At 46.5% G+C, this 15,278-nt stretch overlaps 1 protein-coding gene across 2 annotated transcripts; it reads left to right on the top strand.

Annotated features, from left to right (window-relative positions):
* Positions 1 to 104: 104 nt before the first annotated feature.
* On the top strand, positions 105 to 14,673 carry LOC124002647 (protein FAM83F-like). Of its 2 annotated transcripts, XR_006833092.1 has the most exons (6): positions 105 to 984; positions 12,025 to 12,192; positions 12,559 to 12,680; positions 13,001 to 13,731; positions 13,947 to 14,354; positions 14,398 to 14,673. XR_006833092.1 is itself a non-coding variant. In XM_046310234.1 (5 exons), exons 1-5 carry the CDS (start codon positions 514 to 516, stop codon positions 13,994 to 13,996), a joined length of 1,542 nt encoding a protein of 513 aa, XP_046166190.1. In that variant the 5' UTR covers positions 105 to 513; the 3' UTR covers positions 13,997 to 14,673. The 2 variants fall into 2 exon arrangements, 1 of the variants encoding a protein (XP_046166190.1); XM_046310234.1 differs by having other exon boundaries at positions 13,947 to 14,673.
* The last annotated feature ends 605 nt before the right edge of the window (positions 14,674 to 15,278 follow it).

The raw sequence follows: 15,278 nt of genomic DNA, 5'->3' as shown, positions 1-15,278 counted from the left end.
AGGAAGAGCCACAAATATCTGGGTTGTTCGAAGTCCAACAATAATCACAGTCTGACAGTCACGTGCATGATAGCCACATACGCGTTGGGCGCTTCCATAGGGTGATTTCCGTCATATAATAAGGTATTTATCGTTCCGCCCCTATGGCAGGTAATGCCGCGTTCACGATAACTGGGAACTGGGTAAATAGTGCGCTTTTGAATGGTCATCCAACTCGGAATTCAAGTAGCTCTAGGATGCCCGAGTTTCTGACTTGGAATTCAGATTTGGATGACACAGACGGAGCTCGTTTTTTTCAACGAGTTCCCAGTTGTATTGAACGCACTGCAGTCGGAGACTTCCGAGTTCCAAGTTCCCAGATTTCTGAACGCAGCATTTGAGGTTAGCTGTCAAAGTCAAACGTCACACAGGTAGCCTAGGTAGGTAGGTAGGTAACCGTGTATCTTCCGGATTCTTTTAAAATCAGCGGTTGTGCGACTTTACCCATAGGCTTCAGTCTAGCGGTGACCAGCCATGGCCGAGTCCCAGCTAACATGCATGGAGGACGGCCACATCAAAGAGAACGTCCCGGAGTCCAAACCGGAGTTTTACTACAGCGAAGAACAACGCGCGGCGGTTGAACAACTGCTCAAAAACGGTGACGGCGCTTTCAAAATGCGACTGAAAGAGGACAAAGTGAAAGACTTTCTCTCGGCCCGTGATATTAAAACGATAAGGAACACTTTCAAAGAATATGACACTGAAGATGAAGAGAAGTGCGGAGCATTAAAGGCGAAACCCGACGGTTCCAAAGCGAACTCGGGGCACCATTCGACGTACTGGCCGCAGATGTCGGATACAGAGGTGCCGCCGTTGGATCTCGGTTGGCCCAACGGGGGTTTGTTCAAGGGGGTCACACGCGTGGCGGTTCACACGCACCCGCCAAAAGAGAACGGACCGCACATCAAGGAGGTCATTCGTAGGCTGATCCAAGAAGCTACCAAGGTGAACTGTGGGTATATACTGTTCAATAATGATGTAACGACATAGTGATGAACTGAATAACGCAGGACTAATGACTGTGTTGTAATGGTTTATTATTGGGATAGAGCCCCGGCCTATGTATCTCAAATGTGAGGTAAGAATCTAACTCATGAAGCCATTTTTTTAATGGGAAAGTAATCTATATAGTAATTTATCAGAGAACTTCAAATGCGTCTGGGGAGGTTAGTGGAGAGGCGGTGATTGAATAGAGAGAATGGATGGCCCGAATAAAGGACTGTTTATTAGAGGCGTGTCTCAGCGGAGTGAAACATAAAGTGTGTGTGTGTGTGTGTGTGTGTGTGTGTGTGTGTGTGTGTGTGTGTGTGTGTGTGTGTGTGTGTGTGTGTGTGTGTGTGTGTGTGTGTGTGTGTGTGTGTGTGTGTGTGTGTGTGTGTGTGTGTGTGTGTGTGTGTGTGTGTGTGTGTGTGTGTGTGTGCATCAGCAGGGGCATATGGAAGTGAGTGTTTAAACTTGTCATCAACTAGATTCAACCGCAGGACGATATTTTTTGTTGAGAGGATTGTGGAGAGGCCTGAACATAATTACACATAAGTTGTAGACTGCAAATTGACCGCAAGAAGCCCAAACAGATATATTTTTTGACTAAAACGTAATAATTTCAAACCTTGCTTACCTTTATATACGATCACGTGTCTCTCTGTTATGCGGGGGAATTCTTGGGAACATATTTCTTAAATGTAAATCACTTGGATCTGATTTCCTGGTGTTTTTACAGTCTTTTACGTCCAACGATTAACCTTTTATTTTGTTATTATTATTATTTCCAGTAAACTTGGGGAATCATCCACGTAAACTTGGGGAATCATCCACGTAAACTTGGGGGATCATCCACGTAAACTTGGGGGATCATCCACGTAAACTTGGGGGATCATCCACGTAAACTTGGGGGATCATCCACGTAAACTTGGGGGATCATCCACGTAATCATCCACGTAAACTTGGGGGATCATCCACGTAAACTTGGGGGATCATCCACGTAAACTTGGGGGATCATCCACGTAAACTTGGGGGATCATCCACGTAAACTTGGGGGATCATCCACGTAAACTTGGGGAATCATCCACGTAAACTTGGGGGATCATCCACGTAAACTTGGGGATCATCCACGTAAACTTGGGGGAATCATCCACGTAAACTTGGGGGATCATCCACGTAAACTTGGGGGATCATCCACGTAAACTTGGGGGAATCATCCACGTAAACTTGGGGGAATCATCCACGTAAACTTGGGGGAATCATCCACGTAAACTTGGGGGATCATCCACGTAAACTTGGGGAATCATCCACGTAAACTTGGGGGATCATCCACGTAAACTTGGGGGATCATCCACGTAAACTTGGGGGATCATCCACGTAAACTTGGGGGAATCATCCACGTAAACTTGGGGGAATCATCCACGTAAACTTGGGGGAATCATCCACGTAAACTTGGGGAATCATCCACGTAAACTTGGGGGAATCATCCACGTAAACTTGGGGGAATCATCCACGTAAACTTGGGGAATCATCCACGTAAACTTGGGGGATCATCCACGTAAACTTGGGGAATCATCCACGTAAACTTGGGGGAATCATCCACGTAAACTTGGGGGAATCATCCACGTAAACTTGGGGAATCATCCACGTAAACTTGGGGGAATCATCCACTTGGGGGAATCATAAACTTGGGGGAATCATCCACGTAAACTTGGGGGAATCATCCACGTAAACTTGGGGAATCATCCACGTAAACTTGGGGGAATCATCCACGTAAACTTGGGGAATCATCCACGTAAACTTGGGGAATCATCCACGTCAACTTGGGGGAATCATCCACGGGCCATGATTCCTGTCTGATGACGTATATCATTGTTGAATGCCCTCATTGAACGAACAGCGGATTTCCCTATTACACAGGAAACATTCTGTCATGTCAATTAAAGTTAGGCTATTCAGAGAACACATATACAAACACACACACACACACACACACACACACACACACACACACACACACACACACACACACACACACACACACACACACACACACACACACACACACACACACACACACACACACACACACACACACACACGGTCTGTACTTTCCACCCTTTGTGGATGCGTACAACCTTCCATTAAAACAGCACACAGGAGAGATAAAGGGGGTTCTATTCCATTGTGATGAATGAACAAATCCCTCAGCATGTTGGCAGCACATAACAGGGTGAACTGGAGTCAGAGCTGCTTAGTTCAGTTGCCTTTAGCGAAGTTTGTTTATCGTGTCACTAGAGACTGAGTCATTTTGGACCCACCCATCTTTACCCAGTCAGTCAACCAGTCAGCCAGTGAGTCATCCAGTCAGAGCCACCCAATCAGCAAGTCAGCCAGTCAGTTAGTCAGGCAGTCAGTTAGTCAGGCAGTCAAACCATGACACATTTCCTCCCTTTGTACAACTGGGTCTTAGAACAACACACAATCACATCCATGTCTTGGTTTGGTTTTGTCCGTCATTCTAAATTAGAATGTGTTCTTATTAACTGACTTGCCTAGTTAAATCAAGGTTAAATAAAACATGTGAAAAAGGATTGTGTCAATACAGTATATTGTTACAGAAGTATGATGACATGTTAAACCTGGGCCGATGTCATATACCGTATGTTACATATATGACAGTGTGTTAATGTGAGGTCACAGGGCGGCAGGTAGCCTCCACAATGTCATGTACATGTGCTATGCACTGTCTATTTATACCTACAGGGGATTCCCCCTGGGTAGTTTACCGCTCTGGGCTGAAGTTTCCTCTAGGTACAGATCTAGGATCAGCTTCCCCTCCCCCGATCCTAACCTTAACCATTAGTGGGAGAAATGTCAAACTGACCCAAGTAGTGGCAACTTCACCCTACTTCTAGTTCACCGACCTGTCAAGTGAGTGAATGAGAACATATGAAAGTCATTTCTCAGGTGTGTGTGTGTTGCCAAATAGGATTTCATGGAACACCGCAGCCGGAAGCTTTGAAGCAGTTTGTTTAATGTGAGGAGAAATGTCGAGAATGTGGTTGCAAGTACACACCACCCACACATCAAATCAAATAGTTTGTGTCACATGCGCCGAATACACCTTACTGTGGAACGCTTACTGACAAGCCCTTAACCAACAATGCAGTTATAGAAAGAGTTAAGAAAATTTAAAAAAGTAAAACAATTTATAAAATAAAGAACACAAGAAAATGACATAACAATAACAAGGGGTTCATGTAAATAGTCTGGTGGACATTTGATTCATTGTTCAGCAGTCTTATGGTTGGGGGTAGAAGCTGTTAAGGAGCCTTTTGGACCTAGACTTGGCGCTCCGGTACCGTTTGCCTTGTGGTAGCAGAGAACACAGTCTATGACTTGGGGGTAGAAGCTGTTAAGGAGCCTTTTGGACCTAGACTTGGCGCTCCGGTACCGTTTGCCTTGTGGTAGCAGAGAACACAGTCTATGACTTGGGGGTAGAAGCTGTTAAGGATCCTTTTGGACCTAGACTTGGCGCTCCGGTACCGCTTGCCTTGTGGTAGCAGAGAACACAGTCTATGACTTGGGTGATTGGAGCCTTTGACAATTTTTGGGGCTTTCCTCTGACACCGCCTTGTATGGAGGTGCTGGATGTCAGGAAGCTTTGCCCCAGTGATGTACTTGTCTGTACTCAATACCGTCTGTAGTGCCTTACGGTGAGATGCCGAGCAGTTGCCGTACCAGGTAGTGATGCAACCGGCCAGGATGCTCTCGATGATGCAGCTGTAGAACTTTTTGAGGATCTGGGGACCAATGCCAAATCCTGGGGGGGAAAGGTGTTGTGGTGCCCTCTTCACCACTGTCTTGGTATGTTTGGACCATGATCGTTCGTTGGTGATGTGGACACCAAGGAACTTGAAACTCTCGACCCGCTCCACTTCAGCCCCGTCGATGTTAATGGGGGCCTGTTTAGCCCTCCTTTTCCACAAACACACACAGTCTTGTACAGCCAACCTTGTGGGGACACACAATTCAGTCCCATTCAAAATCCTATTTTCCCTAATCCCTAAACCTAACCCTAAACCGTACTCTTACCCTAACCGAAAACCTGACCCTAACCTAACCCTAGCTCCTAACTCTAACCCTTAACGTAATTCTAACCCTAACACTATTTCTAACCTTAACCCTAGAAACAACTAAATGTCCCCAGTTGGTCACTTTTTTTTGTTGTTTACTGTTCTTGTGGAGACTTCTGGTCCCCTCATGTATAGTTAAACACACACACACACACACACACACACACACACACACACACACACACACACACACACACACACACACACACACACACACACACACACACACACACACACACACACACACACACACACACACACACACACACACACACACTCAGTAATGATACAGGGACCTACATAATCAGGTGTGGTGTGTTTATCTTAGCATACTGTGGTTGTCTTCATCTACATACAGTACAATAGATTACTGTGTGATCCACATCACAACATTTACATGATTGGCATTAACAATGAGTGCATTTTGTTGTGGCTACTGTTAGATGGAATACATTGTGGTGTTGTAGGTTTTAACTTGAATTATTTCATACTGTTACTTGTTGTTTCTCTTTGCCCGTACTCATAAAGTGTATGTGTTAGAGTAGGAGTGCTGATCTAGGATCAGGTCTCCCCGGTCCATTATGATCTAAAAGGCCAAGCTGGTCAACACTCCTACTGTACCAGGCTTTGTGAACACAACACAGGCCCCGTTGTTACAACACAGAACACTTCACTCAGCATGTTTCCTCTGGAGAATGTAATGTCAGCATACAGCCTTTTCCTTGTCTGAATGAGAACATTCATGTGAATGAAGAAACCTTTTCCTCCTCCACCCTTTCCCATTGCTGAGGTGGTCTCCAGAATAAAGCTTGTGTAGACATGCTGGTTGAGCCTTGTTCCCATTGCTGAGGTGGTCTCCAGAATAAAGCTTGTGTAGACATGCTGGTTGAGCCTTGTTCCCATTGCTGAGGTGGTCTCCAGAATAAAGCTTGTGTAGACATGCTGGTTGAGCCCTGTTCCCATTGCTGAGGTGGTCTCCAGAATAAAGCTTGTGTAGGCATCCTGGTTGAGCCTTGTTCCCATTGCTGAGGTGGTCTCCAGAATAAAGCTTGTGTAGGCACCCTGGTTGAGCCTTGTTCCCATTGCTGAGGTGGTCTCCAGAATAAAGCTTGTGTAGGCATGCTGGTTGAGCCTTGTTCCCATTGCTGAGGTGGTCTCCAGAGTAAAGCTTGTGTAGGCATCCTGGTTGAGCCTTGTTCACATTGCTGAGGTGGTCTCCAGAATAAAGCTTGTGTAGGCATCCTGGTTGAGCCTTGTTCACATTGCTGAGGTGGTCTCCAGAATAAAGCTTGTGTAGGCATGCTGGTTGAGCCTTGTTCACATTGCTGAGGCCGTCTCCAGAATAAAGCTTGTGTAGTAGGCATGCTTGTTGAGCCTTGTTCCCATTGCTGAGGTGGTCTCCAGAATAAAGCTTGTGTAGGCATGCTGGTTGAGCCTTGTTCCCATTGCTGAGGTGGTCTCCAGAATAAAGCTTGTGTAGGCATGCTGGTTGAGCCTTGTTCACATTGCTGAGGCCGTCTCCAGAATAAAGCTTGTGTAGGCATGCTGGTTGAGCCTTGTTCCCATTGCTGAGGTGGTCTCCAGAATAAAGCTTGTGTAGGCATGCTGGTTGAGCCTTGTTCCCATTGCTGAGGTGGTCTCCAGAATAAAGCTTGTGTAGGCATGCTGGTTGAGCCTTGTTCCCATTGCTGAGGTGGTCTCCAGAATAAAGCTTGTGTAGGCATGCTGGTTGAGCCTTGTTCACATTGCTGAGGCCGTCTCCAGAATAAAGCTTGTGTAGGCATGCTGGTTGAGCCTTGTTCCCATTGCTGAGGCCGTCTCCAGAATAAAGCTTGTGTAGGCATGCTGGTTGAGCCTTGTTCACATTGCTGAGGCCGTCTCCAGAATAAAGCTTGTGTAGGCATGCTGGTTGAGCCTTGTTCACATTGCTGAGGCCGTCTCCAGAATAAAGCTTGTGTAGGCATGCTGGTTGAGCCTTGTTCCCATTGCTGAGGTGGTCTCCAGAATAAAGCTTGTGTAGGCATGCTGGTTGAGCCTTGTTCCCATTGCTGAGGTGGTCTCCAGAATAAAGCTTGTGTAGGCATGCTGGTTGAGCCTTGTTCACATTGCTGAGGTAGTCTCCAGAATAAAGCTTGTGTAGGCATGCTGGTTGAGCCTTGTTCACATTGCTGAGGTGGTCTCCAGAATAAAGCTTGTGTAGGCATGCTGGTTGAGCCTTGTTCACATTGCTGAGGTGGTCTCCAGAATAAAGCTTGTGTAGGCATGCTGGTTGAGCCTTGTTCACATTGCTGAGGTGGTCTCCAGAATAAAGCTTGTGTAGGCATGCTGGTTGAGCCTTGTTCACATTGCTGAGGTGGTCTCCAGAATAAAGCTTGTGTAGGCATGCTGGTTGAGCCTTGTTCACATTGCTGAGGCCGTCTCCAGAATAAAGCTTGTGTAGGCATGCTGGTTGAGCCTTGTTCCCATTGCTGAGGTGGTCTCCAGAATAAAGCTTGTGTAGGCATGCTGGTTGAGCCTTGTTCACATTGCTGAGGCCGTCTCCAGAATAAAGCTTGTGTAGGCATGCTGGTTGAGCCTTGTTCACATTGCTGAGGCCGTCTCCAGAATAAAGCTTGTGTAGGCATGCTGGTTGAGCCTTGTTCACATTGCTGAGGTGGTCTCCAGAATAAAGCTTGTGTAGGCATGCTGGTTTACCCTTGTTCACGTTGCTGAGGTGGTCTCCAGAATAAAGCTTGTGTAGGCATGCTGGTTGAGCCTTGTTCACATTGCTGAGGCCGTCTCCAGAATAAAGCTTGTGTAGGCATGCTGGTTGAGCCTTGTTCCCATTGCTGAGGTGGTCTCCAGAATAAAGCTTGTGTAGGCATGCTGGTTGAGCCTTGTTCCCATTGCTGAGGTGGTCTCCAGAATAAAGCTTGTGTAGGCATGCTGGTTGAGCCTTGTTCAGCTTGTGTAGGAGCCTTGTTCACATTGCTAGGCATGCTGGTGAGCCTTGTCTCCAGAATAAAGCTTGTGTAGGCATGCTGGTTGAGCCTTGTTCACATTGCTGAGGTGGTCTCCAGAATAAAGCTTGTGTAGGCATGCTGGTTGAGCCTTGTTCACATTGCTGAGGTGGTCTACAGAATAAAGCTTGTGTAGGCATGCTGGTTGAGCCTTGTTCACATTGCTGAGGCGGTCTCCAGAATAAAGCTTGTGTAGGCATGCTGGTTGAGCCTTGTTCACATTGCTGAGGCCGTCTCCAGAATAAAGCTTGTGTGCTGAGGTGGTCTCCAGAATAAAGTAGGCATGCTGGTTGAGCCTTGTTCCCATTGCTGAGGTGGTCTCCAGAATAAAGCTTGTGTAGGCATGCTGGTTGAGCCTTGTTCACATTGCTGAGGCCGTCTCCAGAATAAAGCTTGTGTAGGCATGCTGGTTGAGCCTTGTTCACATTGCTGAGGCCGTCTCCAGAATAAAGCTTGTGTAGGCATGCTGGTTGAGCCTTGTTCCCAGAATAAAGCTTGTGTAGGCATGCTGGTTGATTGCTGAGGCCGTCTCCAGAATAAAGCTTGTGTAGGCATGCTGGTTGAGCCTTGTTCATATTGCTGAGGTGGTCTCCAGAATAAAGCTTGTGTAGGCATGCTGGTTGAGCCTTGTTCACATTGCTGAGGTCGTCTCCAGAATAAAGCTTGTGTAGGCATGCTGGTTGAGCCTTTTTCACATTGCTGAGGTGGTCTCCAGAATAAAGCTTGTGTAGGCATGCTGGTTGAGCCTTGTTCACATTGCATTGCTGTCTGAGGTGGTCAGAATAAAGCTTGTGTAGGCATGCTGGTTGAGCCTTGTTCCCATTGCTGAGGTGGTCTCCAGAATAAAGCTTGTGTAGGCATGCTGGTTGAGCCTTGTTCACATTGCTGAGGCCGTCTCCAGAATAAAGCTTGTGTAGGCATGCTGGTTGAGCCTTGTTCACATTGCTGAGGCCGTCTCCAGAATAAAGCTTGTGTAGGCATGCTGGTTGAGCCTTGTTCCCATTGCTGAGGCCGTCTCCAGAATAAAGCTTGTGTAGGCATGCTGGTTGAGCCTTGTTCATATTGCTGAGGTGGTCTCCAGAATAAAGCTTGTGTAGGCATGCTGGTTGAGCCTTGTTCACATTGCTGAGGTGTCTCTGTAGGCATAAAGCTTGTGTAGGCATGCTGGTTGAGCCTTTTCACATTGCTGAGGTGGTCTCCAGAATAAAGCTTGTGTAGGCATGCTGGTTGGTTGCTGAGCAGAATAAAGCTTTGTAGGCATGCTGGTTGAGCCTTGTTCACATTGCTGAGGTGGTCTCCAGAATAAAGCTTGTGTAGGCATGCTGGTTGAGCCTTGTTCACATTGCTGAGGCATGTGGTCTCCAGAGTAAAGCTTGTGTAGGCATGCTGGTTGAGCCTTGTTCACATTGCTGAGGTGGTCTCCAGAATAAAGCTTGTGTAGGCATGCTGGTTGAGCCTTGTTCACATTGCTGAGGTGGTCTCCAGAATAAAGCTTGTGTAGGCATGCTGGTTGAGCCTTGTTCACATTGCTGAGGTGGTCTCCAGAATAAAGCTTGTGTAGGCATGCTGGTTTAGCCTTGTTCACGTTGCTGAGGTGGTCTCCAGAATAAAGCTTTTGTAGGCATGCTGGTTTAGCCTTGTTCACGTTGCTGAGGTGGTCTCCAGAATAAAGCTTGTGTAGGCATGCTGGTTTAGCCTTGTTCACGTTGCTGAGGTGGTCTCCAGAATAAAGCTTGTGTAGGCATCCTGGTTGAGCCTTGTTCACATTGCTGTATCGGTCTCAATCTGCTCCAGAGAGTTCTAGGTCCATGGAAATTCATACTCTTTCAATAATTCCCCATATCAAACAGAAAGTAAAAGCTAAGCAGGACAGAACCAGTTCTGAGGAAAGATAATAGCTGAGATTCCACTTTCTAGTTCCTTCCTCAGGTGTTTTGTTGTGTTACACCCCTCCCCCATACCTGTCTCTGTCTCTGCTTTGTCTCTGCCAGCCTGGCAGCTTCGGGGAAACTAGGAGACGTGTTGGGGCAACTAGGAGACGTGTTGGGGCAACTAGGAGACGTGTTGGGGCAACTAGGAGACGTGTTGGGGCAACTAGGAGACGTGTTGGGTTAGTGTTGGGGCAACTAGGAGACGTGTTGGGTTAGTGTTGGGTCAACTAGGAGACGTGTTGGGTCAGTGTTGGGGCAACTAGGAGACGTGTTGGGGCAAGTAGGAGACGTGTTGGGGCAACTAGGAGACGTGTTGGGGCAACTAGGAGACGTGTTGGGTTAGTGTTGGGTCAACTAGGAGACGTGTTGGGTCAACTAGGAGACGTGTTGGGTCAACTAGGAGACGTGTTGGGTCAGTGTTGGGTCAACTAGGAGACGTGTTGGGTCAGTGTTGGGTCAACTAGGAGACGTGTTGGGTCAGTGTTGGGTCAACTAGGAGACGTGTTGGGTCAGTGTTGGGTCAACTAGGAGACGTGTTGGGTCAGTGTTGGGTCAACTAGGAGACGGTTTGGGTCAACTAGGAGACGTGTTGGGTCAGTGTTGGGTCAACTAGGAGACGTGTTGGGTCAACTAGGAGACGTGTTGGGTCAACTAGGAGACGTGTTGGGTCAGTGTTGGGTCAACTAGGAGACGTGTTGGGTCAGTGTTGGGTCAACTAGGAGACGTGTTGGGTCAACTAGGAGACGTGTTGGGTCAGTGTTGGGTCAACTAGGAGACGTGTTGGGTTAGTGTTGGGTCAACTAGGAGACGTGTTGGGTCAGTGTTGGGTCAGCCACAGGGATTTTTCTACCATTGAACTAAGCTTTTTTTCAGGCCCCTATGTCCAAACAAGGTAAAAAATATATACAAATAGATAGGGGATGAAAAATATATACAAATAGATAGGGGATGAAAAATATACACAAATAGATAGGGGATGAAAAATATATACAAATAGATAGGGGATGAAAAATATACACAAATAGATAGGGGATGAAACATATATACAAATAGATAGGGGATGAAAAATATACACAAATAGATAGGGGATGAAAAATATATACAAATAGATAGGGGATGAAAAATATACACAAATAGATAGGGGATGAAAAAAAAGTATAATTTTAGGGATGAAAAAAGACTTTCAGTGTAAATTTAAACCACTAAAACCAGATATACAGTATGTGGTAAAGATAATGGACATATATATTTGGTCATAGTATCATCTCTGAGAACTAACAATCACCAACATTAAAGCTCAGGGAGAAAGTTGAAAGGTCCCAAAACAATGAGTTTAGCAGCATTCATTTTGTTATGATGTTTGAGAAAAAGAGCACCGCCTCAGCCATGGCACAATGCCTAGAACTGCAGGAAACGAGATTTAAAACGGCAACATTGTCTCTCAGCTCCGTTGTCAAATGTGCAGAATTGGCATAAAAGTTTGAAATATGTCTCTACACCGCCAAGATGTCATTGTTTATAAGCCTTTATAACACCCCTGGTTTAGTGTATACGCCTACGTGTTTTCTGTAGGCCCAGCTTGTGCTTTCAGCCTGACAGTCAGTCATTGTTGTATGGTCTTTTGTCAGGGAAGTTTTTCATTGTTTTATTGACTTTCAAGTGATATGATTCACAACTATTGATCTTAATCACTTTTTATTTCCATGTATCGTTCTACCTATATTGCATATACATTGTGTATATTATATGTTTTTTTTCATTTAGTTGTTGACCATTAAATATAGTTTGATTTGAATGTATTTGCTATGTTTCTCCCTCCAGGTGTTTTAAATAAAGTTTGATTGTATTTGATTACCCCTGCCTCTATGTGTGTTTAAATCAAGTTTGACTGTATTCCATTTTTAAATCAAGTTTGATTGTCTTTGTATCTTTCAGGTGTTAGCTATAGTCATGGACCTGCTGACAGACATCCAGATACTGCAGGACCTGCTGGACGCAGCGTCGCGGCGCTCCGTGGCCGTCTACATCCTGTTGGATGTCAGCGGGGTCCCACACTTCCTGGATATGTGCTGCAGGCTGCAGGTCGGAGCTCAGCACCTGCGGGTAAGAGACGGTCCCTCATCCTGAAGCAGAGGAGCATTGAAGGCCTTAGGCTACTCACTTATGTGTTGTACAAGGGCCCTGTGTCATGTGTGATCATGTGACATGCCTGGGGGGACCAGTGAGGAAAAACTGTGAGTCTCTTTGAATAAGAGCATCTGCTAAATAAATGAAATGTCAAGTGATTTTTGGCATTTTAAATTGAAAAGACTTCTATGTTAATGGTAGTTTGGACAGTGGAGGTTTAACACCCATGAGTTGCTGTCTTTCTGTGCGTCTGGAGAATCTTGCTGGTCTGCGTGCGTTTTGTTTATGACTGTGTCAGGTTACCAAATCCCTTTATGTAACTGTGTGTGTTGTATCTTTCAGAACATCAGGACTCGTACAGTTCAGGGGACAGGGTTGGGTCTGTCCTTCGGTAGACTCCTTGGTTCTTTGTGTAGTAAATACATGCTGGTGGATGGGGACAAAGTCATGTTCGGCTCCTACAGGTGAGAGAAAGTAGCTGTATGCTTCCCTCTCTCTCTTTCTCTCTCTCTCTCTCTCTTTATCTTTATCTTTCTCTCTTCTCTCACTCTTTCTCTCTCTCCTCTATTTCTCTCTCCTCTTCTCTCTCTCTCCCTCTCTTTCATTCTCTTCCTCTCTTTCTCTGTCTCTCTCTCTGTCGTGTGTGTGTGTGTGTTACTGTGTGTTTATTTCCAAGATATAACACATATCTGTTATTTCTCTCCTAGATTCTCTTGCTGTGTGTGTTTCACTGTGTCTTTATTGAAGACCTAAACATTGTTCTTGTGATCTTCTTCTCCTCTAGCTTCTCATGGAGTTCGTCTCGGATGGACCGCAACATGATCACGGTCATGACTGGCCAGGTGATCGACTTCTTTGACCGCGACTTCTGCGAGCTCTACGCCGTGTCCGAAAAACTGGACCTCTACAAGGAGTTCAACCTCAGCCCACCTCCCAACATGGCCGCCGCCGCGCGGCTCAAAGTGGAGCCCGTAAAACCCCAGTTACGAGCCGCTACATCCAGATTCCAGGTCAGTCTAGGCAACTCGCGTGGAGGTGATCTCCAGGTGCCTGCACATAAATACCACAACCCCAAATACTCTTTGGTGTACGGGAATAGTGTTCCTGGACTGATGGGGTCCTTGCAGGATTTACCAGGCATAGAAAAGACAGCTATAACTGCGGGTCCTGAGGGACTAATGCAGGTGAACAGCGAGTGGTTGGATCAACTCACCCCGCTACCACCCGACGGAGGGAAGGTGGGGCCGGAAAAAACCGACAGCATTTTGGAGAAGAAATCCCGCTCTTCTTTTAAGAAACTCTTCAAGGGGAAATCAACAGCCAATCAGAGCGTGGACACCGGGGGTGATAGCCCGGCAACCAGTCCAATCTCCTCCCCCACATCGTTGGGAACCAATAGTATGGAGGAGATGAATAACCTTGAAGTCATGGTGAAACAACCAATGAAGATTAAGAAGTTTAAAATGAGCCTGAAAAGTGCTTCTCAACAGACTGTCAACACACAGGACAATGACAGTAAGTTGTTTTTATTGTCTCATTATTTTAGCTCAGTTTGATCCTCTCCTTCTCCCTCTCAGCGTTATGTCCATACCTGTATTTCTCTGTTTATCTCAAGTCATTTAACCATTGTACTATTTTCCTCCTTCCATCCTTTTCTTTCTTTCTTTCTTTCTTTCTTTCTTTCTTTCTTTCTTTCTTTCTTTCTATCTTTCTTTCTTTCTTTCTTGCAGGCTTGAAGAGCCGCAGACCATCAACAAAGAACAAATGTAGTCCATCCTGATTCAAAACCTGAGTCACTCCGGATTCAAACCACCTCTGTGGGATTCCATAATACCTTTGGGATCTGGTGCAATAATTACTATAATGTGTCAATTCTACTTGTTCTGTACAGAGATATTCTCTGGACAAACAGAGCCGTCCTTAAAGCAGAGACCGGCGATGGGTGGAACAGCGCCACTGGCCCCACCCTCTGAACAAACAGAGCCGTCCAATAGGTGGAACAGCGCCACTGGCCCCGCCCCCAGGCACATTAGTTGTTGTTTTTCTTTTGAGGAAAAGAGCGTCCATGTTTGAAGTAACGTCTTCGTCGTCATAATAGTGTGACGTGGACGTGGCGGTTTCATCACTATGGATTCCAGGTTGAAGAAGCGCTGTCACTGAGCACCAAGTCTGTGATTCCAGGTTGAAGAAGCGCTGTCACTGAGCACCAAGTCTGTGATTCCAGGTTGAAGAAGCGCTGTCACTGAGCACCAAGTCTGTGATTCTTATTTGACCATGTAAAGAATAACGCCATGTTGCCTTGTGAAGTCTTGTATGTAATTCATGTGTCATTAATTAATGTGTGTGTTTCATGCTGTGACCAACGGATGTCAATGATAAGGGGGTTGTGAAATGGATCTGAATGGGTATTTGAGTGTGTGTTTATTCAGTACATTAAAAACAATCGTGTTTTTCAGAGTTTTCTAGTCGTGTAACATTTGTGGCCTGATTGGCCAGTGGTAGTTATGTGTGATGAGGTGTAAGGTTTCTGTGGTCATGCCTCTGTCTTCAGTGACGGCACTGTAGACAGTGATGACTCTGGTCTGCCATCTAGTGGCTGTAGACCTGATTGAGCTGAATAGATTCAATAGCTGTAACACCTGTTCTGACGCTCTGACGTGTGTGTGTGTGGGAGGTGGACACGTTGTGCACTGTGTTGCTGATGGGACCAAGCATTGTCACTTCCTCACAAATACATCGTATCCCCTCCCCATCTTCTCTCTCCCTCTTGCTCTCTCTCTGCCCTTCACCCTCTCCCCCTCTCTCTGCCCTTCACCCTCTCCCCCTCTCTCTGCCCTTCACCCTCTCCCCCTCTCTCTGCCCTCTCACCCCCCCCTCTCTGCCCTTCACCCTCTCCCCCTCTCTCTGCCCTTCACCCCTCTCTCTCTGCCCTTCACCCTCTCTCTGCTCCTTCACCCTCTCCCCCTCTCTCTGCCCTTCACCCTCTGCCCCCCTCTCTCTGCCCTTCACCCTCTCCCCTCTCTCTGCCCTTCACCCTCTCCCCCTCTCTCTGCCCTTCACCC

The sequence above is a fragment of the Oncorhynchus gorbuscha genome, linkage group LG18 (genome assembly GCF_021184085.1).
Source record: "Oncorhynchus gorbuscha isolate QuinsamMale2020 ecotype Even-year linkage group LG18, OgorEven_v1.0, whole genome shotgun sequence".
NCBI lineage: Eukaryota > Metazoa > Chordata > Actinopteri > Salmoniformes > Salmonidae > Oncorhynchus > Oncorhynchus gorbuscha.
The sequence above is the reverse complement of the archived record's forward strand: the minus strand, read 5'-3'. Positions and strand labels throughout refer to the sequence as shown.